A 26,059-nucleotide genomic window follows, 5' to 3' on the forward strand; every position below is an offset into this window, starting at 1 on the left:
TGATATGGGTTCCCACCAGCCGTGGATAATCACAGAGAGTCAAGGCTTCAGGGACCGATGAGTCGATGACGCTAGACAGGGAGCTGGATGAAAGGGAAACGGAGCAGCGTCCGAGATTTAACCGACGCTTGGCGGTGCAGAGAGCGGGGGAAGACGCGGAGTGTCGGTCCGATCTGCCTGTGATGCTTGGACTAGAATTTGCATTCGGATAATAAGAAGACGATGACTTGAAAGGAGTGGGGGGTACGGAGTGAAAAGATGTATGTTACTTAGGGAGACTGGAAAAGCAGACAGTAAAGCAGCCCCTCCCCCTCGTGACCATGACTGACAGTCAGAGGACCTTCACCTCAGTACTTCACGCACAGAAGTACAGAAGAGCAAATAAACAATGTCATCGTTCCTTCTGATAATTCTGCTGTCTTCAGTAATACACGCCTATGAATTGAATTCCTGTATTCAGGGTCACAAACGAAAAGAAGAATCCCTTAGATCCGACGTAGGCTTGGTAGTAATGCAACAAACACCGTCCAACAAATGCAATGATATAGAGCCCCAAATGAGATAAAAAAGGAAAAACAGTGTTCGAATGAATGGAGAATACAACAAAAGCTAGCCCGTTTCTCTTCCCATTCATTGCCCTCGCCGGGGCCGTTTGCTTTCCCCTCCCATGCGCATGCCACCTCGGCCTCCACCACCTCCTCCTTCACCAGGTCCATCATCTCCTCCAGGTCGGCCTCGTTTTCGGTGAGGCCCCCCGCTTCCCCCGTCGCGATTGTAGTCCCGATCCCGTCCCCGGTCGCGATTCCGGTCTCGATCCCTGTCCCGTAGCTCACGGCCGCCGTTGCCGCCACCGCCGCCTGCACCCCATCGTCGATCTTCCTCAGCGTTACCCGGGAGAGGAGGTGGTGGTGGCGGCGGAGGAGGTGCTCCTCCACTCAACGAAGAAGGAGGTCGGAGACGGCCTTCATGCTCATGACTGCTCGGTCCAAATTCGGGATTCTCTTCCCTCTCTCGGCGATCTCGGCGACGGTTTTCTTCGCGCGAGCCGGCTCCGCGTCGCGTGGCCTCTCGAGATTCATATCGTTCTTCTCGAGAGGCACTTCCTCCAGTATCACCGCGTCGGCTACGTTCGCGTTCAAAATCTCGGACCCGTTCTCGTTCCTCTCGGCGACTGCTACTACGTCCCCCCTCCTCGTCCGGACCACCTCGGCGTTCACGCTCACGATCGCGATCACGCTCTCTATCCCGATCCCGATCTCGTTCCCGTTCCCGTTCCCGTTCCCGGTCGTGTGAGGCCCTGCCAGATCGTCTTGATTCAGATCCGGTTTCTTCCGCTGGCTCACTTCGTCCGCCGCCGAGGCGACCCTTGGAAGGGCCATCGTCTTCCGTAAAGGAAGCTGAAGGTCGGCCGGTCAGAAGATCAGGACGGCCTTGATTGGATAAGCCCGATCGGCTACCCTCTTCCGAAGCTCCCGGTGTTCCTGGTCGAGTATTTTGGGGCGAAGGACCACCCATACTTGACTGTCTGTTCGCGCCGCGACCACGAATTTGTGGGCCAGGGCCTCCACGGTCTCCAGGTCCGCCTGATTGCTGGAGCATGTTGTTGATCCCCGCGAACCGCTTGTCACCCCTTCCACGTTCACCACCGAAAGCAGGTCCTGAAGGTGGTCCGCGATTGTTTGAGGATGGGCCCGATGGTGGCGCAAGGCCACTACGAGGTCCGGATGGCGGAGCAGTTGATGCGGGAGATGGGGATTGATGAGGGCGAGGACTGCCGCCAAAAGTATCTTCACTGGCTTGCTGTTGCAGAGCCTTGAGACGGTCTGGATGAATTCCACTGGCATCCAGCTTCTCAATCGTTGGCGACGACGGGCCGGTTGAACTCGACTGCTCAGGTGCGCCTCGCATTCCTTGGCGACCCGGCCCAGTGGGTGGTTGACGATCCTGGGCCCCGGCAGGAGAAGACGGCGTAGCATGCGAGAGGCCAGAGGCGGTGCGTCCACCCCGTCCGGATGGATTTCTTCCCCGTGGACCAGACGGGATGTCTGATGTTGGCTCTGGTTGACGTAATCGGCCATGGCTCATGTCGATGCCAGGCTCCCTAGACTCGGGAGCATCCATAGGAGCCCGTGATTGCCGGTCATTGCGGGGTCCGGTCGGTGTATCGTCATACCGCGAACGCCCTTGAGGGTGAGAGGGGAAGCGGCGGTCATCGGGTGGGAATCGTTCTGGACGGCTCGGGAGGTCCGCCCTTGGGGGTGATAGAGCCCGTGTTGGCATAGCTCTTCGGTCATCCTTTTCTTGTCGCATTTGCTCCCCGCGCCGATATCCCTCTCCACCGCGCTCAGGGTGATCTTGAATCAAGTCGGCACGATCAGGGTGGGTCTGTGGGCCAGGTGGTACAGACCTTGACGAAGGAGCTTCGCGGGAATCTGGAGGTCCGCGCAAGCGTCCAGGACGGTCAGGCCAATCCGCCTCACGTGTGAGACGTCCGTCACGATATGGCGGGCCCCGGAAGGATTCGTCTGCAGGGGGTCTGGATGGGAAGTCTCTTTCTAGACGACCGTAGTTTCTGCCTTCTGGCCCCGGCTGGTCGAACGATCGGCTATGTTCATGATCACCGAATCGGCCGCCTCGAGGGAAGTCTGACTGTCTATCTCGTCGAGCATCCATGAGATCAGAGCGCGGCGGCAACCGACCGTCATCACCGCGGAACGGGCGACTTGGGATCTGCGATTGGGGACGCATATTGGGACTGCTGAAAGGAGCTCGATCTGATTCAGGGCGTCTGGGAACATTAGGAAGGCGTCCAGATTCCGAAGCCTTCGTGGCCGTTTGCGATGCGGCTGGTGAGTCAGAGATACGTGGATGCGAGGGAAGCTCAACCGCTGTATGAGCCTCAGTGGAAGCAACGGGTTTCTCGGTCGTAGGTTGACTGCTAGTGGTCTCATGAGGCTGTGTGACGGTGGACTCTTCGCCTTGGCGTGACGCAGCTTCAGCTTTTTCTGCTGATTTCTGGGCAGCTTGATCGCTTGTATCAGCATCCTTAGCTGATACATCCATCATCTTAGCGTCTTCGATCTCGCCATCCTCTACCTCGGACCTTTTAGTCACTTCCTGTCTAGAACCGCCTTCAGGTCTGCACATGGATTTGTTAGAAACTTTCGCTAAATCATGGAGTGGTGCCCGGATGTCAACTTACTCCGCGGATGTTGGGGGCTTGAACTCGGGCGCTGCAGCATTCAGGGGTGCTGGTGTAGTAGAACGAGGTCGTGGTGTCCCGGGCTTCCCAACTGCTGATGCAGGTCCCTTGCCCGCTGGTTGGTTTGAAATCATGAAGGCTTGTGGTAGCATCCATTTCTTCTCTCGGCGATTCAGGTCGCCAATCAGCGATGCGGCAGGGATCTTCACATCGTCTCGCTCATCGTTTTGACTAAGATTGTTGACGCTAGTGAGCATGTCACGACCAATCCAGTTGACAGCGGGGAAATGCTGCACGACTGCCTTGAGCACACTGATCGCGTTCCGAATATGCATGTATTCGCCTCCATTCAAACAGATCTTGAGAGCGGAAGCCAGAAGCCGGTGCCACTTGTACAACAGCCGGCGGAAGTCCTCGTACTCCAAGAACGTGGTAGGTTTGCCTTCGGCATCGACATTGATGGCAAAGCCAGGCAGGTCTTTCTTCGTACCAAAAGCTTCCTTCTCATACACAGCCTTGTCCGCATGCCAGCGACCGAGGTCGCGAATGACCTCGTTCAAAAACCGGCCAAGGTTATCCGCTTCGCGTGAGGTGCATTGGAAAATAAGGGCGGTAAGTCTTTGCTCGCGGAACAACTGATCCAACAGCCCAACGGTACGAAAGTTCGGTGTGCCGGACGTGTGTAGGAACTTGAGCATCTTAAAGCAGTAGAACGCATCGATAGGTGACAGTAGTAAACGGGGCAGGAAGCACTGTTCCAGTAGGCTGACGTTGAGGGAATCATGCTTCCCGCGCATACCGGCGAACCACCGGTCCTTTTCCTTCTGCAGCCTTGCCCTTGTCTGACCGTAAGCCTTCAGATGAGCCTTGTTTTCCTCCAAGATGCGTTCCTGGAGTTGGGTTATCTGCTTCTTTTCTCTTTCCTTTCGCTGAGTGCCGGCCATGCTAATGTCCGATCGATCGCTGTTGATGGCCATGACCTTTTTCTTCTGGCGTTCGATTTCGTCTTCGTAAGCCTTCTGAGGGATATGCACGTCGTAAAGTGACAATTGCCAGAAGATGACGTAAAAATGCAGGCCGACCACTCCCCAGGTCTCAGGTGTCAATACGGACTTAACCTGATCCTCGAGATCCTGCATCACTGGGTTCAGAGTTGGAGTAGAGGATGCCGGTTGCTCTGGTTGTCCCGAAGTAGGGTTGCTGTCTCCTTCAGTGGTTGCCACTCCTTGCTCCTTGTCAACCTCCATAGAGTTCTCGGCGGATTTATCCGCAGTGCCGTTCATTTCACCCTCATCTGTCGTTTCCATCTTGTCATCCTCGGATTTTATGGGCGCTGCTTCGATTTCGCGAGCCCTCGCAGCGGCGGCTGCTGCTTCCTCCTCTTGCATTGCCTTTTCAGCATCTGCAACCTTGCGGGAAACGCTAGGTCGGCGGATCCAAAACGCAATCTCGGGCTGAATACCGAATTCCTTGATAAGAGAAGCCAAGTCGGGAACAAAAGAGTCAAACTCATTCACTGACAGGTTGCTGCGTAGCAGATCCAGATACTGCGCTAGGATGCGATGAATCTCGTCAAAGACGTTGCCTAGTAACTTGAGTTCGGAATCTCCCTCCGTCGCCTTGTAGATACACGTCCAGCGTTCCTGGGCGATTGCAACAAGCAATTGTCCGGCCAGTTTCGATACAGTCAGGGCTTTCATCAATCGTTTTGAAGTTGTCTTCGATTCGTGCCGTTTGTCCAGTAGCTGTAGGATGGTCTGTGACTGGAGGATCTCGCCACCGGCCATAGCTTGGATTTGCGCGTCGTTGAAGTTTGTATCTGTGATGATACCAGCCATAGAGCTAATCATCTGCTCCAAAATGATAAGATCCGTGGAGTTGTTCTGTCGAAGTTGTTCAACGACGTACTGAAGAACAGGGGTAGGATCCATGATAGAGTAGCGCTTATAGGTTCTGCCTGCGAACGTTGCCAGGGCGTTTAGCCATCGACTAGTCAACAGCCCGCCTTCTTGCACTCGGCTTCGTCCCTTTTGGCCAAGCGAGTTGATTAAGGCCCAGGTGAGAATGTCATATCCGAGGTATGTGAAGTATCGCGCACACTCCACGACAACTTCAATAAGATTCTCGTAGGACTCGATCTGGCTGATGGCGACGTTGATCACGATACCGGGATTGGCAAAGGCAATCTTCGCTAATGCGCGAGCCATCGGTCGTATGTTTGTTTTGCTCAGCCTCTTAAGAACGTCTTTCGTCTCAGCTCTTGCTTGATCAAAAGCCGACTTGATATCCGGCAGTCGAGATGTTTGTCCAGAATACCATTCCGCGTAGATGTTGTACCGCGTTGCTCTTGGAAAGAATACAAGAAGATCGAAAACTTCATTTACAACACCAGGGTTTGCCTTGGTCAAACTGATCGCAGGCACTAGGAGACGTTTGCAGAGATCCTGCCAGCGTGCTTTGTTCTCAGGTGAGTCATCTTGGGTGAGACTGTACTTGCCAATCCTCGCCAGCTTAGCTAGCAGACTGGGGTCAAGTCCAATCTTGTGGCCGGAGATATTCAGAAGCGATGAACAAAGAGCAAAAACATCGTCAACAGATTGACAGACTGGGATATTATCAGCCCAATCGTCCCAATAGAATCTATAGTCGGTTCCATCATTCGTGTCGTCTTTGTCGAGCTGAGCCCAGCGAAGGACTCGTCTTGGAGGCGCCGAAGTCAGCCGGATCTGTCCTTTTGCCAGACCTCCCTGATCTTGGCTGGGTATTTGCTGTTGTTCCCTGAGCTCCTCGACCGTCGGTAAGGGACGCAATGAGTTATACACTTTGCTCAAACTGTGATGCAAGATACGGTGAATGTATTCGGGGAGTTCAGGATAGGCATCCATAAGCCAAGGAAATTTGCTTAGGATAAAAAGAGACTCTGGGAGGGCTCCGATGGCGAGCAGGCTCTTTAGCAGCATGACCTTCTGATCCGAGGGCTCTGGCAGTTCATCTTCGTCTGTCTTCTGTGGAGTTGCTTTGTCCGCTTCTTGGTCCTTTGCAGGAGTGGATGACCGTTGTTCCGATTCCCGAATGCGCGGGATTGGCAACGTATCGTCCGAGAGAGCGCCAGCCATCATCAAAGCATTTACGCCTCCACCCGGCCGCGCCGCTCTTTCTCTTTCTGCTTTCTCCTTCATCTTTTCCTCCTTCAGCTCATCCATCAATTCGTCAGGTCTCCAGAGATGAGGGTACAAGTCGCGAAGCGATATGAAACCGACTTTGATCAGAAGAGCTGCCAGATAGATGAGGTTGTCGGGGAGGATATCTGACTTGTCCCGCGCTTTCGACGAGTAAAAGCGGAGCTTGAAACCAAGAAGCTGTGCTGCGACCCTGTTCCCTTTGGGGGGGAGAGTTCCTGTCTCTTCGATCCATTTCCGTGTTTCCATCTCTTCTTCTGACAGATTCGTGCTCTCTGGGAATATTCGCTTTCTCTCCTCTTCGGAAATCGTCTTCCGCCCAATTTCGAAAAATGCTCGAATACCAATCTCTCTGACTCTGTTCCAAAACTCGCGGTCTCGCTGCTCATTGGCCCGCATGATCTCAGCTCGCTCCTCGTCCGTTGTGGCCCACCCTGCGGAACCTGGTAGTGCCCAATTCGGTAGACCAGAATCTCGGTCATTGCCACCAAGAGTGCGGGAAATATCGTCCTTGGGCCACCAGGAACTAACTCGGAGAAGCTTAACAAAGAAGCGATATTGCTTCACAAGCACAGCGGCGAAGACATCAAGCGTGACATCTAAAACTCGGCCAACGTCCATATCAAAGGCTCCAATCATAGCCTTGACCCTCTCGAAGGTATCTTCAACGACCTCGCTGGTGGGTGGTTCGTTATTGCTAGTGGTGAAAAGCTCGGTCAACAGCTTGGAGTACCCTTCCGACTCCTCACGCAGCAAATTGTAGTTGGACTGTCGGTACAGAAGATTGGTTTGTTTACGAATGCCGATGCGAGTAAAGGTATCACGAACAAGACCCAGCGTCTGAAGGACGGGAGTTTCGAGTTGGAGGCGCAGAAGGGCCGCATTGATTCCTGTGGAGAAAACCAGCGGTCTCAAGGCAGGATTGCTAGGATCGGCATCAGTAAGAATTGACAGGGTGTCCAAGAACAAAGAGCGTGTGTCGAGAACTGCTGAGGGTTGCCCGTCGTCAACCATATCGATATCTTGAGCTGCAACCTCTTCACCAATAATCTCCTTAATCACCGATCCGGCGTCCGTGGGCGACAAACGGCCGTAGAACGCAGATCGGACGATTTCCTGGTAGATCGAAGCCAACCTCGACGCATCCTCCTGGTCCCTCGCCTGCACGCCATCCGTAATGACCTTCTGTCTTCCTGTTGACGTCCAATCTTCAACTACACTATCTGTGACATATTCGTAATCGTAAGGCCGCGGTGGACCCGGTGGAGGCCTGACGGGAGGCGCAGGCGAAGGCAGTGACTGTGACTGAGGCTTCGGGGACGCCTGCGCTTGTGCAGGTGTCTGCTGTACGCTCGGCGCAGGAGACGGCGAGGGCGGTATACTAGCTGCTGCTACTGTCGGTGAAAACCCGTTTGTCTGGCTCGCATCAGGCACATCTCTGGCAGGCGGAGACATGGCCGTATCCTTTTGTCCAGTGTTGACGTTGGGAATGTCATTGCTAGGTCGTCGGCTAAGGTTATTATTGTTCCTCCCGCCTCGACTAGACTGTCTTCGTACGCGACCGCGCGTTTCGGGAAAGTCGCGAGGGTGATTTGAATGCGAGCCGTGGTTGTGTTGCGCCATGTTGAGATTGCCCGGTCGGTGGGGGGATGGCCGTAGCCCGTCGTTGCCGGAGTCGCCAGACCACGATCTGTCGCCTCTCTTCCTCTTTCCTCCGGCACCTGGAGCCATGACAGCTTCGTCCGATCTAACACCTCATAGAGAAAACCGCGAAATTTCCGACAGGTCGCAACTCATGGAGCGGTCTGTTGTAGGTAAAACTGTCAGTACATGCCAGGAAGTCAAACCGACAACTAAAAGCAGAAATGCATATATGAGATGAAAAGAAATATACGATGGAGAGGACGACCTGCGGTGGTAAATAGTGCGGAGACGAGTTGTGGTGTTGTGTTGCTGGCTGAATCGATCAAAGAACCGCAGAGAGCTCCAGCAAAACGTAATTCCAAGCATGCAGGAGGATCGCGGCTACAGAGCGATTGGCGCGTTTGGGTCGCTTAAGGTCATTATCTGCGCTAAGCTCTTTAGGTTATCCCGCCGCCATTGTAGGTTATTTTCTCCCTCTATTGTTCCCCCTTTTATTACGATAGCTCTCTTATTCAAATGTGCTTTCATTACGGAGTCATTTTGCTATTGGCACGGGTATTGAATGGGAACAAAATGACCGCAGGCTGTTTTTGTCCGTTTACAACCACACATTCAACGCAAAAAGTGTATTCGTAAATCATGTTGGTCATGCATATCGTTTTGACACTTACATCAGTCCCAAAGCTTTAGCCTCAATCTCCACAATCTGAGGGATAAGGTCCATCAAACTAGGCTGTCGAGGCGACCAGCCGAACAGCTTCCTCGCGCGTATGGCATGGCCGCGAGAGTTGCTCCCCCAAGCATACAGCCCATACTGATTCAGCTCCGTGATTTGCTCATCTGACAATGGCTCAACATCAGGAGACGGAATGAGCTTCTTCTCGTAAGCCACCTTGGCCACAGCACGGGAAATATCGCCCCAGACAAACGACCCGTTCTCGGCGAGGTAGTACCCCTGCTCGTTCCAGGTGGCCTTGCCGCCTCCTGCCGCTGCGGCATCCCCTAGGGCCAGGTACACATTGCTGAGATCCTGGACGTGCACCTGGTGCCAGGTATTCTTGCCCTCGCCGATGAGGAAGCCCTTCTTCCTTTTCAGGACGGCAGAAGCTAGCCAGTAGGCCTGGACACTCTTCTGGTTGCCGGGACCGCGGCCGGGGCCGTAGATGGTAGGGGGGCAAACAATGGCGGTCTTGACACTGTCGGGAGCGCGCTGGCCGGCCCCGATAATGATCTTGTCGACGTTCCGGTGGAGGGAGTCGTCGGGCAGGTTCATCAGCTCGTCTACTCCGTCCCAGTCGTTATGCTCCTTGGTGCGCTCGATTCCCCAGGTATTGGCGCGGAAGTCTTCGACGGTCAGAATGCCGGTGCCAGATGTATGGATTAGCCAGAGGGGCTTTTCAGGTGTGTGGTGGGTAGCGCCTTTCGCGATAGCAGTAGCGGAAGCAACATGGTCGCAGTCGGCGCAGTCTGTACGTTGTGAGTATGTGGTTCGCTGGTAGCAGAGGATGTTCACGTACGGAAGACGATATCTGCATTCTTGACTTCCTCCTCGATCACGTCGGCGGAGTCGAGGTCTCCATGCACGATTCGAACATTGGGGTATTTACTGGCAAGTTGAGCCGCTTTTTCTTTGTTGCGAACCAGGACGGAAATCTGCCAGTCAGGATGTGCTTGGGAGACTGCGTAAAAGACATCTCCGCCAATGTAACCGGTGACACCTGTGCTGGAAAACGAGGTCAGATATGAGTGTCATCAAAGTGGTTAGGGCGGTTGAACATACAGGAAAACCTTAGGAGCCATATTGAATCTTTCTCTGATGTATGTAAATATCTTGGAGTGATTAAGATAGCAACGCCGCGAGCAACACGTGTGGGAACCTAACCACACTTTATAAATCTGCAGGGGATTATAATAATGCAACTCATGGACATTTCCAAGTTACACACACACTTGCTTTGAAATCAAGCGTTAAGATAGACCCTCATTACCGCACAAGACTCAATCAGAGCTTCGAGAGCTGTCGAGAAGTGGGGAGCGGGGGCCGACGGAACTTCAGAGAAGAGCATCAACACTCCAAATGATGCTACAACATCAGTGAAGAAGCTGATTGGAAGTGGAGTGCTTGTTTGGACAGCATTGCATTTGAACCCAGTGCTACCTATCATCGACAGACATGACATGATACGAGGATGTCAGAAGTACTCCGTACAACACGAGGACTAACCCCTCATGACGTCCACCACGGTAATCAGGTTGACCAAAGCGGCATCCTCCAAGTCAACCCATGGATCTTATCTTGACGGTTCAAAATGTAAATAATCTCCAGCTTATCACCAACCGAGAGGACAGCACAGAACAACACCCCAAGCTTCTTACGAAATGGCATCCGACCTCATTACAGGTAGCTGCGCCTGCCACCACATCACCTACACGGCCAGCCAGCCTCCGTCAAACGTAACAAATTGTCACTGCACCACCTGCCGCAAACAATCCGGCGCACCATACCAGAGCTGGGCGACATTTGCCCCAGGCTCCCTCACCTGGGACAAGGACAAGTTGCCCTCATTCCGGAGATCCAGTGCCTTTGCGACCCGTGGGTTCTGTCCAAAATGCGGATCGAGCGTTAGTATGAAGTATGACTACGAGCCCGAGCTTCTGAGTGTGACTACGGGGACCATTGACAGTGCGCATCAAGCGAAGATCCCGAAGCCGTCTTGTTATCTCTTTCTGCAGGAGAAGGTGGCGTGGTTTGATCTGCCTGACGATGGCGCTGAGCGGTGGGATCGGTTTTCACCGGACATGGCTGAGAGTTTGGAGAAATTGCAGACAAAGTCGAGCTGAGTGTGTCAGATACGACGGGAGATACTCTTGTGTTGTACAGACAGAACAAAAACAGTATCAACGATGGGCGTAATTCATCTGGAACTCAAACAGGGCGCGCTCTGGCCTGGGCAAGGACCACACAAGTAAACTAGTTGTCACAGGGGAATCTTAACAACATCATGTCCATAATCTACAGAAATAGATCAAAATGTGCTGGTGGCTAATCGACTGGCGGCATTCTTGGCATCGAGTCGATCCTCGTCATCGTCCGCCACGATCGAGCCAACGCCGCTGGGAGACCGCAATCGTCCTTTGGCTGTGCCTGACCCGTTAGTCTCATCGTCCTCATCTGCTGCCGGCGCAACGAAGCTACCACTCATGCTGCGTCCGAGGCTGTCACTACGGCGCGGAATCCCACTCCATGCGTCTCCCTTAGGGCCTTGACTGGAAGCGAGGTTTGCCCGGCGGACAGCCGGATGGGCTTCGCGACCTAGGCGGCTAAGTCCACCGGATGAGTCGATAGACCGAATGTCCGGACGAACACTTTCGAGAGTCGCCAAAGTTCTCCGCTCCGCTTCGATCTGGCGAAGGGTATACTCGCGCAGACTGTTCAACATATCGTTCGAGGTACGCTCAAACCAGGCACGCTTCTCCAGAAGAAGGTTCGAAGTGACGCGTTGTGTCCGCTTGGTCAGATAGTCCTCATGGCTCTGTGCCTCGTCCAGGGCATTGATGGCTTCGTCGACCTTATCCGCCCGAACGGACGAGCTGACTTTCAGTCGGTCCGCAGCTGCACGCTTGCTGCGTGTGGCTTGCTGGGCTTGTATGAGTTCGCGCAGAAGGATGTGACGATTAGTCAGTGTTTCCTTAACAATGAAGGCATCTGAGGAATGATAGCTCAAGGGATCTTCAAGTGTAGTCGCCTCGGCAGTCGCCTGGACCGCATGGAAGTCTCCAACCGTTTGAATAACCTTTCCCAATTTCTTGTAGGCATTAGCTAGGCCGGTGTGCGTCTCCTGCACGTGCATCTGCCCTAATTTGACGCCGAAATCGGATTCAGCGAGGCCGAGTCCTGAGCGGAATTTCTATTAGTGCATTCTCTTCCAGCCAAAGAGACATCAAGCCACCTACCTCGACGAGCCTTAACCACGCGGTCAACCTTATGGCTGGCATCCATAGTTCCAAGGTAGAACATCTTCACAATAGGCCGAGCATCCTGCAGTTCAGGGGTATCATCAGGCGGCGGGGCGAACTGCTTCAGGACCTTCCTCCGAACACCTGTTGCAGGCTGCTTCATTCGAACGACAGGACTATAACCAAAGTCGCTTTCAACAAACAGAACCACCTCGTCATCCTGCATAAGAATCTCATTGCTCATAACAATGTTCAACCACCGCTGCATCGATGCCTTGACTCGGATCTCGTCCTCTTCGGTCCCTGCCCCGGCGGGGGTCAATGGAGGCGGCACTGCGGGGACGAGAACCTCCGGGTTCGCGGAGATCAGATGGTCTGCTAGTTTTGTAAACTCGGCATGGGTACGCCGAACGTCTCGGTACTGTGTCGTCCTAAATTTGGGAACATTTGTCTGATGGCCGGCGTCAGTTTGTTTTACCGCAGGCGGACCGTCTCCCACAAGAACACCGCTTACATGAACATCAAACCGTAGGATAGGATCCTTCTTTCCCGTCCTCTCCAGTCCCGTGATTTTAGCTTGGATCTTATACGCAGGCCCAGTTCTGGCATTCTGTCTGGCTCCGGTTTGATACCGCGCGGGGAGCTGAGACCGAGGCTCATTCGTATACTGGGCTTGTGTCGCGTACGGTGGCTGCTCAACAGCATAGTCAGGGTCTCCTAATTGCGCACTTTGAAGTCGCGCAGATAGATCAGGCGAGTCGGGGGCTCCGTTCTCGGACGATCTTGCTCCGGAGTCATCGCCCACCTGGTCGCCATTGTAACCGGGCTGATGCTGCGGGGGTAGCGGCGAGGAGGGAATATCGTTGTTGTTGGATGCAGTGTAAGACGTCTGAGTCGCTCGAGGAGATGCCCAGGGATCAGAGCCCGAGGGATGATCCGGGTCCTGAGTTATGGCCGAATAGTCCATGGGATGTTATGTATGCCTCAGGCGGATAGGGTAGTCTTCTGGCTCCGATGGAACCACGTCTACACGGAGCTGCGGGCGCGACCTTGTTAGTTCAGACGACGACCAGGGAGGTTGAACTGAATTGATATAAAAATACCTGTAGACCCTCAAGAAAACCGATTGAAGTATTTGGAAAGATGTAAAGAGAAGTAAAAACCGCCACGACGTGGAGAAAATGAGGAGACGAGCTCTGCCTGGAGAGGAAGCGTTGAAGATGGGGGCGGAGGTAGTGTAGTACTACTGTCTTACATCGCTGGGGAGGATCGGCGCCTGATTGGCCAGGCATTCAACTCACTGATCTGCTGCTGAAGAGAAGAATAAGGTATCACCCTCTGAACCTTCTTCCTCGCGCAGTTTGCTTTATCTCCCTCTATTTCTTTCTCTATTTCCCTTCATTTAGTCTGAAATTAGAATGAATACTTCCAATTGAATGAGTATATATTGTCAATGATATCCGGTCATGGTTGCAGCTCCTTTCCTGCGCAGCTTTCCCCAGGCGGTGCGATCCAATCGTCCTAGAGCAGCTGTTGATGCTGCCAAGCGCCTTGGGGTGAGGACAGGACGAACCACGATCTCTGACAAAATATGTTCGCTTCGGGGTCGATACCAAGTAAAGGGTTTCTCGACATCTACCTCAAGATGGCAAGAGAAAATTCTGGACCGAACAAGGAACATTGGTATCATAGCCCACATCGATGCAGGCAAGACGACCACCACCGAGCGTATGCTCTATTATAGTGGCTTTACCAGAAGGATAGGGGACGTGGACGAGGGATCTACAGTCACTGATTTTCTTCCGGCTGAGCGTGCGCGAGGAATCACTATTCAGTCGGCGGCCATTACCTTCCACTGGCCGCCAACAGCCGGGGAGAGCGATAAGCAAGAAGTGCAGACCCCCAGATCTGCGACATCACATACGATCAATCTGATTGATACTCCTGGACACGCGGACTTTACATTTGAGGTTCTGCGATCGTTGCGCATCTTGGATGGCGCAGTATGCATACTCGATGGTGTAGCTGGTGTCGAAGCGCAGACGGAGCGAGTCTGGCACCAAGCAAGCACCTATCGCATTCCCCGGATTGTCTATGTTAACAAACTAGACAGAGATGGGGCTGCATTTGGGCGGACGGTCAGAGAGGTAGGCTCCAGGCTAGGGGCCTTCCCGGCTGTGTGCCAGATTCCGTGGTTTGAAAATGGCGATGGTCGCTTTGTCGGGGTAGCTGACGCGATCAACCTACAAGGCCTTCGATGGGAAGAAGGAGACGGCAAGGTGGTCAAGATGCTGAGCCTCGCGCAGCTAGATGCGGAGGAGGCCCAACTCGGTAGGGAGCTCCGACGTGCCCGGATAGCGCTTGTCGAACTGCTGAGCGAGCACGACGAGGCGATGGTGGAGAAGTTCCTGGAATGCGACGAGGACCATCTTGCCGTTCCTCCGCAAGACATCCTGGAGAGCCTGCGCCGGTGTCTTCTCGAGGAGCCAGGAAGCAACATCGTCCCCATTTTTGCGGGCGCCAGCTTCCGCAACATCGGAGTCCAGCCCCTGCTGGATGCCGTGGTGAACCTCCTTCCGAGTCCGCTCGAGGCCCCCGATCCGGAGGTCAGCATTGGAGGGGTTCAAGGAGGGCTGCAGCGCCTTCTCTCGGGCGAACTCCTTGTGGAGTCGAGCGAAAAGTCCCAATCTCCCAAAGGCAAGCAGAAGAAGAAGTCTGTCGCGCATGCAGAGTCCCAGAATGTGATGAAGAACCTGCAAGGATGTGCCCTGGCCTTCAAGGTAGTCAACGATGCAAAACGAGGGGTTCTGGTATATGTGCGCGTGTACTCTGGATCCCTGGATCGCAACTGCGTCCTGTTCAACACCAATCTCAACGTCTCAGAGCGCGCTCCGCGCCTACTCAAGATGTACGCCAACGATGCGGTGGAGGTGGATTCGATTCCAGAAGGACACATTGGTGTCGTGGTAGGCCTCAAACACGCCCGGACCGGTGATACCCTCGTCTCCTACGCGGGGAACAAAGCGACACCTCCAGAGCCACTGAATACCCTGCAGTTGCGGCCCATCAACGTACCGCCTCCCGTCTTCTTCGCCAGCGTAGAGCCACACAGTCTGAGCGAAGAGAAGAAGGTGCAGGAATGTCTCGCGCTCCTCCTGCGAGAAGACCCTAGTGTGCATGTAGCCGTGGACGAGGACTCCGGGCAGACACTGCTGAGCGGAATGGGCGAGCTGCATCTGGAGATCGCTCGCGATCGCCTGATCAACGATCTCAAGGCCAAGGCAACCATGGGCCGCATCGAGATCGGCTACCGCGAAACGCCTCTGGGCCCGTCCCCCGCCGTAACCAAGATCTTCGACAAGGAGATCGCCGGCCGCAAGGGCAAAGCCGGCTGCACGGCCCTAGTCGAGCCATTCAACCGAGACACATCACCAGCCCCTGAACCGGACGCTCTCGCTGTCGAGACCCGCGACGGGAATCAAATCATCATTCTCGCCCCCGACCTCCAAATCGAACACACCAAGAAAGGCACCGAGGAGAGCCCCTTCCTCCCACCTGGCCTGGACGTACACACATTGCGCACAGCCCTGCAGAACGGGTGCCTGGCTGCCCTCGCCCGCGGGCCCCAATTCACCTTCCCCATGCACAGCACCCGCGTTACCCTCACCCTCGACCCGGCCACACACATCTTCGGCACCGACACCACCCCCTCCGCCCTCTCCGCCGCAGCCCGCCTCGCCACATCCGCCGCACTCCGCGACCTCCTCCCCTCGCCCACGCAGCCCAGCCCAGGAACCTCGCTCATGGAACCGGTCATGAACGTCATCATCAGCGTCGACGAAGCCAGCCTCGGCGCCGTCGTCCACGACATCTCCGCCTCCCGCGGCGGCCACATCGTCTCCCTCGACGAGGACATCCCCATCACAGCTACCGATGCCTCGCCCGTGGGTGCGGGCGCCGAAGAACCCGTCATCATCGACCAGAGCCGGATCTACGCGCCCCCGGATCCCTTCGAGACGCCCTCCGTCGGCGTCGAGCTTCCCACCGCCGTGAACCGGCCCCGCACTATCACGGCGAAGGTGCCGCTGAAGGAGATGGTGGGATACCTGAAGCATCTCCGCAGTCTGAGTGCGGGTCGGGGCACGTTCGTGATGTCTGTCGACCGGTTTGAGGTTATGAGCGCGCAGCGGCAGAAGGCTGTGCTGGCCGAGTTACGTGGAGGCTTTTATTGATCGCTCCCGCAACGGTGTTGTACTATAAACTGTATACTACATACTCTACTACTCCCATCATGATAAGATGTATGTGTATGTACTGGTGGATAGCAGATGGAGATATGCTGCCGTCTCAGCTGGCATGCAACAAAATAACGCTCATTGAAATGACAATCGTACTCTAAACCATCAAAAAACAATCACGTCCAGAACGTACTTACTCACCAACCAAACGCTACCAGTTATCATCCCACCCTCCCTCGTCACCCCCTCTTCCACCCGAAGACGCCGTCCCCGTCGCATTCCCCGACCCAGCACCAGACGACCCCCCAGTCGGCCCCCCACCACTGGGCCTGATAGCTGTCGTCCCGATCGCACTCGACCGCGACGTATTCCGCCGGTGAGTATCCTGCTCCCCCAACGAGGCAAACTCATCCCAGAAATCCTTCCGCTCGGGCTCCTGGCGCCGCCGGGCCGCCGCCGCCGCCGCGCCATCATCCGGTCCCTCAACGAAGCGAGTCAAATGGTCCGCGGCGCCGCGCGCGCCAACCTGGATATTCTGGCCCAGCTGCGCAGCCTGGAGGCGCGCCTGGGCCGCGAATTCCGATTCAGCTATCTAAAGCACACATTAGCCTACTGCTTCCCCACCGAGAAAGGGCGAGGAGGTACCGTTTTCGCCGTAGGCTGGATATACATCTCATTGACTGTCTTCGCGCTCTTCCCAACAGCCGTCGTAAACCAGCCAAACCCCTTCGTTAGCGCGCCGACGGGATCCTTCTGGAACTCGTCTAGGCCCGGCACCGCCCCGCGCGCGGGGGATGTCTTGGATCCTGCCGTGGGGGGCAAGCCGCCGCCGAAGCCGGTGAATTTCCCACCCTGCGAGGGCGGCAGGGAGGCCGAGCGCGCTGCGTTCTCGGACCCCAGTTTGGCGAAGTATGCCTCGTTGCGATCTTTCCTGCTCGCGCCGGCGGGGTCGAGGCCGTCGTGCGAGGCGGGGGAGCCGGCGCCGCTGCCCCTGTTTGTGTTCGTGTTCGTGTTCGTGAACGGCGTGCTCGACCGGGAGGTGGACGGCTCCGCGGCTGGTTTTTTGGGCTTCGGTTGGCCGGGGACGTATTCGCGGCCTTCGACGGTGGCGGAGAGTCTCTCCTTCCATTCTTCGCCGACTTCGCCTTCGTACCGTTCCTTGATGGTTGAGTCTTCGAAGGTCCGGCCTTCGGACTGCGTGATGGGGTGGTTGTCGTAGAATGTCTTCCAGGGGTCGTTGCCTCCGTTCTCCATGCGGAGGATCTCGGACGTCTTGAAGGCATCCATGGTGATGGAGCGGACGAAGGAGATATGCACACCTAATCCACGATGCGTGCCAGCGCAGTTGAGGCAGATGAAGGTTCCAAATTTAGGTGAGGCCTAGACGGAGTGCCATGTCAGACTACTGTCCACGTATCCAGCCATGTGTATTGAAGCAATGGTGCGGGGTTGACGTGAGGTCAAAGAGTGGACGAACCCATTGGGGCGAAGGAGCACCGCAGTCGCAGCATCTGTCGTTTCCATTCGTCTTGGAGATTTGAAGAAGCTATATTAGAGAAATCGTCGAGTCAGCCTGGTTATCTCGATATGACACAATTTCCGCAAAACCAGGAGACACATGCATACCTTGGCCTTCGTCTCTGGATCAACCTCCCACATTCGAGACATGATGTGGCGTAAATCGTAAAACGGACGGCGATAATGAAGAAAAAGAGAGCAGGTCAGAAGACAATGGCTCTATCAACCCCCTAGACGCACTGGTGTGTTTGGAGTCGAGCCGTCGCCGATTCCCTAATTCAAGTTATTAGCAGGCGGCCTCCTCCACGAAAGATGTTTTGGTGGCCACAATGCGAGATTTGGAAGAATAGAGCAATGTGTTAAAAAATGATAGAGAACAGGCAGACAAGAGATATATTGAACCAAATATGTCAGAACAAATAAATAGTGTCTATCCGCCCAAGGACGAAGATTGTTCGACCTCAGGCTCCTGATCGAGAATGAGCGCCAAGAGGTCTCCGTCGGACTACCACATATGACGGAGCAGGGGGGACGATATCGCGCAAAACGATCAAACTCCACTATCAAGATTCATAATTACGGTACTGTGATGGATATGAGGATAATAGTCGTTCAAAGTAGACTACAAAAACAAGAAGACATTCAAGGCCAGCCTTGCGGCATATTTCATAAGCTAAATGGTGGCTAAGATACAATACAGCGAATAAAGGCAAGATTCGTTAGAAAAGGTCGAGTCTCCCGTCATCACGAGATCCTACGCCGTTGGTCATCTCTCCGGGCAGGGAAGCCAGTTTGGCTGTCCCATATAAAACAAAGGAAAAAAACATCATCATCAGTCGGAGCTTCGTCCCCTGACCAAGTCGAACGGAAATGATATCCACAGCTTTCCCCAGGCCTCTTTTAATCGAGAAAAAGAAAACTTTTGTCGAAAAGAGCATCTTCATGATGCTTACCTATGAATATAATTATCCATGCGCATTGGCCATCACTCCTGCACCATCAGTGACCCCGACTGACTTTCATCAGCCGAGAAATGAGAACTTGTTCTGGAATGGAACGATCTTGACATTTAAGCAGCAGCTGGGGGAGTGTTCTCCTGCTCCTCAGCAGCAGGAGCGGCAGCCTCAGTCTGCTCACCCGTGGGAACGGCGTCATCCTCCTTGCCGGGACTGTCGATGGCGACCTTGACGGCAATTTCACGACCCTCAATCTCCTTGCCATTCATCTCCTTGACGGCCTTCTCCTGGAGCTCTTCAGAGCCGAGAGTGACGAAACCAAAGCCACGACCCTTACGACGCTCGTTGCGGGCCTGGAGCTTCTTGATCATGAAACGAGGAATGGGGCGCAGGGCAATCTTGGCGGAAACAGGCTGGTAATCGGCAAAGATTTCCTTGAGCTGGAGAAGAAAGTTAGTAACGTGGCTCAGGTTGACTCAAGGAAGATACGTACCTTGTCCTCGGTCAGATCATAGGGCAGGTTAGCTACCATGACCTTGGTCTTGGAAGGAATGCCATCCTCGGGGGGGCCACGCTGCTTCTGAGGACGAGGAGCACGAGGCTTGCCAGCCTGCTTAGCGGACTCGACAGCACCGGCATTAGTAGCCTCGTTGGCGACCTCGGTCAGAGGGTCAACCTGACCGGGAACGTTGGTAGGAGCCTCAGTAGTAGCGGGACCGTTCTGTTGGTTCTTGGTCCATATTGTCAGCAAACGGTTGGACACCAGTTCAAAGTGTAAGGGAAACTTACGCGACCTCCACGACCGAAACGACCTCCACGGCCACGGCCGCGACCGCGACCACGGGCACGACCACCTGCCCGCTTGCGGCCTTCAGTGCCACTGGCGCCCTCACCGCCACTTGCAGCACCCTCCGCCTTAGCCTCGGCGGGCTCTGGCTTGCGGGCCAACTGGACAGAGACCTTACGCTGAAGGATCTCCTTTCCGGAGAGTTCCTCGATAGCAGCAGTCGCCTCGTGAGCAGTGGCGAGATCCACAAACGCATAGCCGACAGGGCGGTTAGTGCGGGGATTCACAGGAATGGAGGTGCTTTCGCTGTAGAGAAATCATGAGTTAGAATTTGAGTTCATTCACGAGAAATAAAAACAAAAATCAGTTCAATGGAGCGATTCATGTCCCAGATGTAGCTTTTTCCAATGAGTGGCGCGTTGGTGTGCTCAGTGCTGTGACACACGTGGCGGCATCTACCCCAACAATAGTAGCTGTGCTACCCGTTCCCGCAGCTACCAGCGCACTCAAGGATCCAAAGAGAAAACAGAAGAAATGAAGGTCAAGAAGGGGCCGCAACTCACATCTTGTAGTTCTTGAAGAACTCCTTGAGCTCCCCCTCAGTGGTCGCATAAGCGAGGTTCCCAATATACAGCCGACGTCCCTCATCGGCACTGACCGCCGCAGCATCGGTGGCCTGAGCCGGAGCGGGAGCAGTACCGTTGGTGGCCTCGGTGGTGGTAGGGGCCTGGTTGTCGGCTTGGTTCTCGGCGGCAGCAGACATCTTGAAAGACTGATGACACAAAAAGTAGGTGTGGTTTGTTGAACGGACTTGACGAGATGCACGGATGTGGTTGATGTGTCACGGACTCAGGGAAAGCTTGAAGTGGCCTGCCTGTTCTTTTTGGACTTGACGTTTGACTTGACTTGATCGGTTGGGACCGGAAGAACTTGAAGAGGGGGGGGTGGAGGGAGGAAAAGGGTAGCTTGGTGCCCTAGATACGGAAATTTGAGGGGGAAATCCTGGATTTGAACTCAATTGAAGATTTGCCTTGGGAGGGAGAATGGGAAGTCGAGACGGAGAAAGGAGAAGGCGAGAGAAAAAGGGCAGCAGCAGCGGGTGATGGCACGCTAATCTGTTTATGGTATGTTGATGCCTGAGGATGTGATTTACATAGTGCCCCGTCTGCGGTGCTCTCGGGGGGCGGTGAGCCCTGAGTCATCGGCGGTTGGCCCCTAAGCTTAGGCATTGGGTCCACCTATGCCTTCCTGGGCCTTAGGGGGATCGAAGGGGCTCTCTTAGCTTCCATTAAAGACTCTTCCGCCAAAGCACACCACAGAAAGTCAGGTTCTGGACGGTGTTGACATCACCGCTATCCACTCTCCGGTGGCTACTAGGCCTAGTGTACCAAACATTGAAGCAATAGTCGGGTTAATAGATACTACGGCAGAAGTATGGTACGATTTACGAATTTCAGATGATATTGTCATGCCAACCTAAGTCAGAGGGGTAAACATCCTGAACTCATGGTAGCGAGTATTGTCTTTTGCGCTGCCGCTGAATGCAGCCAAGACCACTGTGGCAGATCCCAGACTTGACACTTTTAGGTAGTGAGCTCGTGCTCGTATCTGGGTTGGGCTCCACAGTCTACCAAACCCACAGCACTTCCGATCGCTGATGAACTGCCATCCATGAACTTCTTAGCGATTACCGTCGAAAGCGACTCTCTCCATCGCTTTTCTTCCCTCAACTTGCAAGAACCTCATTGTAGCTTGCAGTATGCAGAGCTTTAACGACGGCTTCGGTTCTCCAGCCATCGACACTCCACCATCTCAACCTCCTCTTTGATCCTGGCATGCAACTCTTCCTATGTTCCATCTAGGAATACGCGATGAGAGATTCCGAGCGCTAGGTTTTCGCAAAAGGTCTCAACCATCTGTGTCTGAGGCCATGCCCCTTGGCATGGAGTGAAAATGGTCGTTCGGGTTGGCGGCTGCATCATCTGGTACATGCGTGCTCTTGGTTTCAACACGCTCAAGTAATACTTCCACCACTCAAGGATCATCATGTTACCAAACTGAGCTGTGGTGAGATGCTCTTCCTTCTTCCAGATGAATTCAGGGTCACCCATGATAGCAAAGATTAGCGCGCAAAATGCCACAGAGACTTCGGGGACTGTACATTCATGTTCTTGCGCGAACAATTCCCACGGGAACATTTTTGTGACCATCCGCGCCATGTCTCTGAAGAATGATTCTGTATAGGGGTTTGCCCGCTGGATACTGTTCTGTATATTTAGTTAGTTTCCCGCCTGTATACAATGGACTTTCAGGCTGCCTGACAAAGGGTGCGATAGGTTGAGCGCGGCCAGATTGTCCCACAGGCAGAGTGTAACGCTGAGCTCTAGGTCGAGCATCAAAGGGAAAGACAGCAGCGACAGGAGCGACAGGCCAACTGCAGTTCTGAGCATCATACTGACCAACATTCTGCATATAGCCTGCTTGGTGACTGCTTGAGTCTTCTCGGTAGCGGCGGGACTCTGTTCTTTCACTGGGAGTTTTGCCGTTTTGAGGACAGTAGGTCCTGAATTGCTGTTTGTCCTTTTGCTGGGCACCTCTGGCTCTTTCTTTGCCTGTGGCTTAGGCTCTTTGACTGAAACTAATAAGATACATTAGCACTCTTTCTCAGCACCAATCAGCTGATGCGTACCGTTGCAGAGTCTCTTGCTTTTTGGGACAGTATCAGACTTGAGGGTCTGTGTCGTCTTCTCTTCAGTCATTGTCAGGATGTGTTCTAAAGTCCGAGATCCCTGGCAGCTCTTCAAGGCCTGATTGATTGGAATTAAATGTGCAGATAGCTGAGGTAGTGTTGCTGTGTTACTCCCTCATCCTCTAATATCATAGCGTGACACTCGCTTATGCTGGCACTTTTGTAAGCGGTAGTGCGCACTTTATTGTAAGGGTTGTCTGGCTAAAGAGACTTGCAAAAAAACAGCTCTTAGGAGATATGTTTGCATAGAAGGAAGAGAGTAGCAAAGTAGATGTATACAGACTAGATTAGGGCCGTTAGATATTTATCTACAGGAGTCTGTAAGTGAATGTAGGATAGATTTACTATGGTCACTGAATTCTCCCACTACCATCATCCTTACTCGATTAAGACATGCTTAAGTTTAGGACATTCACTGTGCTAGGACACTTATCAATTTATTCTGTGCTTTTCTGCTCAACATACGTCTCCAGTTGTGTCTTGTTGATAGTCAGATAATATGTAGCCTCAGGCACTAACTTTCTTTCCTCCAGTGCAGATCTCGAGTCATATATATCAGACTAGCTGATAACTGGACGTCAACAGTGATCCATTATTGCATACTATATCTCTGTGGCTTCCGATAATTAATGCAGCAATGTCTTGGATGACAAAGTGTGAGAGAAAGTAAAATTGCGCTGGCCAATCCTCGGAGAGACCATGGTCTGCTAGGACGATCTGCTCCTGCGCCTTCGACGTCAACCGCACATGGACATCTGTGGAGACTGCACCTCTGCAGACACTCGTAGTGACTGCTTAGTGACAGGAATTCGAGGGGTTACATGGCTACAGGCAGATTGATAAGCCCTGAGAGAGCCATGGATACCCTAGAGGCCTTAAAGTGACTGATTAGTCAAGGAGTCGGGCCTTCTTTCGGACATGCTGAATGGCTGGTTAGTGGTTCTGGTCCTGGTTCTCAACCATTGCCTCCTCGCCCAGTGTCCGACTGCTGGCTCACCATCATCCATTTTGCCTCTGCAAAACCTTCTTAAACTCTTCCCTGTCCTCTGCACCTCCTCTTCGAGAAAAAGGATTACGCTCCTTTTTTCCTTCAGTTATCCCCAATGGATCGCATAGAGCCTGTGGGCGGCTCTTCCGATGCCTCCGAGGACCACCACCCGCCTTCTTCCAACGATGCGATACCTGGAGGGACAACGTCATATCTCCGACCGCGCGCCCCATCTCTCCGCTCGCGCCGTCCAAGTATCCGCATCCAACGCCCACCCTCCATCAATAGTCTCAGTTTACAGGCGCAGGTGAATGCGGACAAGAGTAATACGCTGAACGTGGGCTCTGAGGACGCATCAAATTTTCGAAGAAATTCTCAAATCTTCGGGCCCGACGCTACCAGAGCCGTTCAGAATGATGGGACGCCGAATGATGGAACTCGCGATGGTGGCGATGGAGATGATGGCGATGCTGTCTGGCAGGGTCGCCGGCGTAGCAGTTCTGAGCCTCGTCCAGGTCGTTGGTCGGGGTCCTCCTCGTTCGTTTCTCCGCTGTTGACGGCAGGTGATCAGACGAACGTGATGCCCATGTATTCTCTGAAGGAGGAGCCGTCAAGCCCTCACAGTCCAATTGCCGAGCTCCCCTCTTCCCAGCCCTTTTCGACAGCACACCTTGAGCCTCCTCCACCGGGAATTCCAAGAAGAGGAAGTCGAAATGTTTTGCGTCGGACTAGCGAAGCAGCTCTCAATCGATTCTCGCGCAATCGCGCGTCAACTGTTAATGGCGCTGTTCCTGTCACGCCGCCTCCGAATCCGAATGTCAATGAATACCACCCTCACATGGTAGATGTGCTGGACGTTATTGGTGAGTTGTTGTGAGCGAAGATTTATATGCGACCAGCTGCTGATCAGGGTACACTCTGCAGACCCCGAAGTAGCGGCTTTATCTACCCTCACCAACGTGCAAAACTCTCTCTTCATTCCCAACCTAGGTAATTGGATCAACCGCATGCCCACATATACCCTCTCGCCGCCCAGCCCTCGCGATGAGTCAAGTACAGAGACCGAGGAGGGTGAAACAACAGAGACGGACACGAAGCAGACCCGTCCGACGTTAGCCCACCGCCTCTCCTCTGTGTTAGACGAGGGCCCCGAGCGCCAATTTGCTGTTCTCCCTGAGGAAATGACCTTGGAAGGATGGACAAAGGAAGAGTTGGAGGAGTTGAACGATCGGGTCAGACATATGTTACATTCCCGACGTTCTGCCTTCAAGCGGTCCATGGTTGGATTTGGTAAATATGTATCGAAACGTAAGTCGCTGGACGGCATCCTTTGGCTGCTCTTGTGATCCGTGGCTAATAGCAGTTTGTCGACAGCGCTGGGGTTTTTGGTTACTCTATACGCAACTCTCATCACCCTTTTTGGGCTTGCATGGGTGCTTTTCCTTATTGGTATGCACTCCTCCTCAGATATTACCGAATTCCGACGCTGACATACAAAAAGGCTGGATCAATGTGGGAGGAAGGCAACTATACGTCATTAATGTCATCGATAACGTACTTGTGGCTTTATTCGCGATCATGGGTGACGGGCTGGCCCCCTTTCGAGCCATCGACACCTACCACATGATCTTCATTGCGCACTACACCTTTCTAACCTGGAAGATCCGCAAGAAGCGCGACCTCCCGGCGCTCAGGGACAAGAACGACCTCCCCGAGCGCCGCGAAGCAGACGTAGACGTCGACGTCGACGTCGAACTCGGCGACTCCCCCAAGGATGAAGAGCACGAGTTCTCCGTGCTCAACCCCACCCAGCAGCGCAAACTCATGCACCACCAAGAGAAATTCGCCAAATCCCATACCTTCTACAAGCCTCACGAAACATACACCCACCACGCCTTCCCACTACGCCTCCTCATCGCCATCGTCGTCCTCCTCGACTGCCACTCCCTCTTCCAGATCGCCCTCGGCGCCTGCACGTGGGGCATCAACTACCACGTGCGCCCGTTCGCCCTCACAACTGTTATCCTCTGCTGCTCCATCACCTGCAACATCATGGGCGGCGTCCTGATCATGATCGGCGACCGCCGCACCCGCAAGAAGGACGTCGTCGAGCGCCTCTTCCGCCAACAGCTCACCGAGGAAGCCGCCAAGAAAATGCAGAAGAACAAACGCAAGGAGGAGATGCGCAAATCGATCGAGCTGAGGAAGTCCTTGGATCAGTCGCGCAAGTCGCTCGATCGACGTCCGTTGAAGGTTACATCATAGCGTTGACAGCTTCATTCCTCTTCCTCTTTCCCCTGTCTGCTATATTACGAAGACTACGAATATACCCGATCGCTCTGGGCATCGGTGCGCCCCGTCGCCATGTACTATATCCGCCTGTGCGATCACCTATTCATCCTATCTAATTCCCCGCAGTTCGTTATATATGTGCACCATAATTTTGGCTCTAATTTATAGCATCTTGGAGTTGATTCGGATCTCATGGTTTCTCTGTGTGCTTGAGAGTGTTGCTATATAGTTTGTTTGCTTGACAACTTGCTAGCATTGTTGTCAGATCAGGGCTATTTAGAGCATTTTGTTTCCGAATCTTGATGTGATTGCTCTAATATCACAAGTCTCCATGTCTCCGTAGCACGATCACATATTACGGATCCACCAGCTGTAGTAACCTGAAATTGTACCTTGACAAAAGATTTTGCATTCTATGCGTCCTATACAACCCACGGGAGGTCCGAAAACAAGAGGGAAAAAAAAGCGAGAGGTGATATAGACAGGCAGTTGGCGCTCATTTACAAGATATTCAAATGCCAAAGAAAAGAAAACCCATCGGGGCTCAAG

The 26,059-nt window shown here is 53.8% G+C and overlaps 8 protein-coding genes across 8 annotated transcripts, besides 1 other annotated feature; 3 read left to right on the forward strand and 5 right to left on the reverse strand.

The window, feature by feature from the left end:
- Window positions 1–630: 630 nt before the first annotated feature.
- On the reverse strand, window positions 631–8,112 carry NFIA_080080 (putative THO complex component (Rlr1); the record flags this gene model as incomplete). The annotated part of the gene is made up of 2 exons (XM_001259962.1): window positions 631–3,139; window positions 3,203–8,112. The coding sequence occupies 2 exons, from the start codon at window positions 8,110–8,112 to the stop codon at window positions 631–633; spliced, it is 7,419 nt and encodes a 2,472-aa protein (XP_001259963.1).
- Window positions 1,244–1,283: a microsatellite.
- A 580-nt stretch (window positions 8,113–8,692) lies between the features above and the next one.
- Window positions 8,693–9,825, reverse strand: NFIA_080090 (putative nucleoside-diphosphate-sugar epimerase; the record flags this gene model as incomplete). Its single annotated transcript, XM_001259963.1, has 3 exons — window positions 8,693–9,492; window positions 9,543–9,748; window positions 9,806–9,825. The coding sequence occupies 3 exons, from the start codon at window positions 9,823–9,825 to the stop codon at window positions 8,693–8,695; spliced, it is 1,026 nt and encodes a 341-aa protein (XP_001259964.1).
- A 579-nt stretch (window positions 9,826–10,404) lies between these two features.
- Window positions 10,405–10,866, forward strand: NFIA_080100 (GFA family protein; the record flags this gene model as incomplete). Its single annotated transcript, XM_001259964.1, has 1 exon — window positions 10,405–10,866. One exon carries the CDS (start codon window positions 10,405–10,407, stop codon window positions 10,864–10,866), a length of 462 nt encoding a protein of 153 aa, XP_001259965.1.
- Window positions 10,867–11,051: 185 nt separating this feature from the next.
- On the reverse strand, window positions 11,052–12,949 carry NFIA_080110 (retromer subunit VPS17; the record flags this gene model as incomplete). Its single annotated transcript, XM_001259965.1, has 2 exons — window positions 11,052–11,920; window positions 11,980–12,949. 2 exons carry the CDS (start codon window positions 12,947–12,949, stop codon window positions 11,052–11,054), a joined length of 1,839 nt encoding a protein of 612 aa, XP_001259966.1.
- A 499-nt stretch (window positions 12,950–13,448) lies between these two features.
- NFIA_080120 (mitochondrial elongation factor MEF2) lies at window positions 13,449–16,214 on the forward strand (the record flags this gene model as incomplete). The annotated part of the gene is made up of 1 exon (XM_001259966.1): window positions 13,449–16,214. One exon carries the CDS (start codon window positions 13,449–13,451, stop codon window positions 16,212–16,214), a length of 2,766 nt encoding a protein of 921 aa, XP_001259967.1.
- A 217-nt stretch (window positions 16,215–16,431) lies between these two features.
- Window positions 16,432–17,888, reverse strand: NFIA_080130 (GTPase-activating protein GCS1; the record flags this gene model as incomplete). The annotated part of the gene is made up of 4 exons (XM_001259967.1): window positions 16,432–16,812; window positions 16,866–17,600; window positions 17,698–17,766; window positions 17,847–17,888. The coding sequence occupies 4 exons, from the start codon at window positions 17,886–17,888 to the stop codon at window positions 16,432–16,434; spliced, it is 1,227 nt and encodes a 408-aa protein (XP_001259968.1).
- Window positions 17,889–18,807: 919 nt separating this feature from the next.
- On the reverse strand, window positions 18,808–20,244 carry NFIA_080140 (RNA recognition motif domain-containing protein; the record flags this gene model as incomplete). Its single annotated transcript, XM_001259968.1, has 4 exons — window positions 18,808–19,134; window positions 19,188–19,415; window positions 19,484–19,787; window positions 20,045–20,244. 4 exons carry the CDS (start codon window positions 20,242–20,244, stop codon window positions 18,808–18,810), a joined length of 1,059 nt encoding a protein of 352 aa, XP_001259969.1.
- Window positions 20,245–23,333: 3,089 nt separating this feature from the next.
- On the forward strand, window positions 23,334–25,483 carry NFIA_080150 (DUF2985 domain-containing protein; the record flags this gene model as incomplete). The annotated part of the gene is made up of 4 exons (XM_001259969.1): window positions 23,334–24,081; window positions 24,143–24,526; window positions 24,593–24,667; window positions 24,720–25,483. 4 exons carry the CDS (start codon window positions 23,334–23,336, stop codon window positions 25,481–25,483), a joined length of 1,971 nt encoding a protein of 656 aa, XP_001259970.1.
- Between the last annotated feature and the right edge of the window lie 576 nt (window positions 25,484–26,059).

The sequence above is a fragment of the Aspergillus fischeri genome, genomic scaffold (genome assembly GCF_000149645.3).
Source record: "Aspergillus fischeri NRRL 181 1099437636264 genomic scaffold, whole genome shotgun sequence".
Lineage (NCBI taxonomy): Eukaryota > Fungi > Ascomycota > Eurotiomycetes > Eurotiales > Aspergillaceae > Aspergillus > Aspergillus fischeri.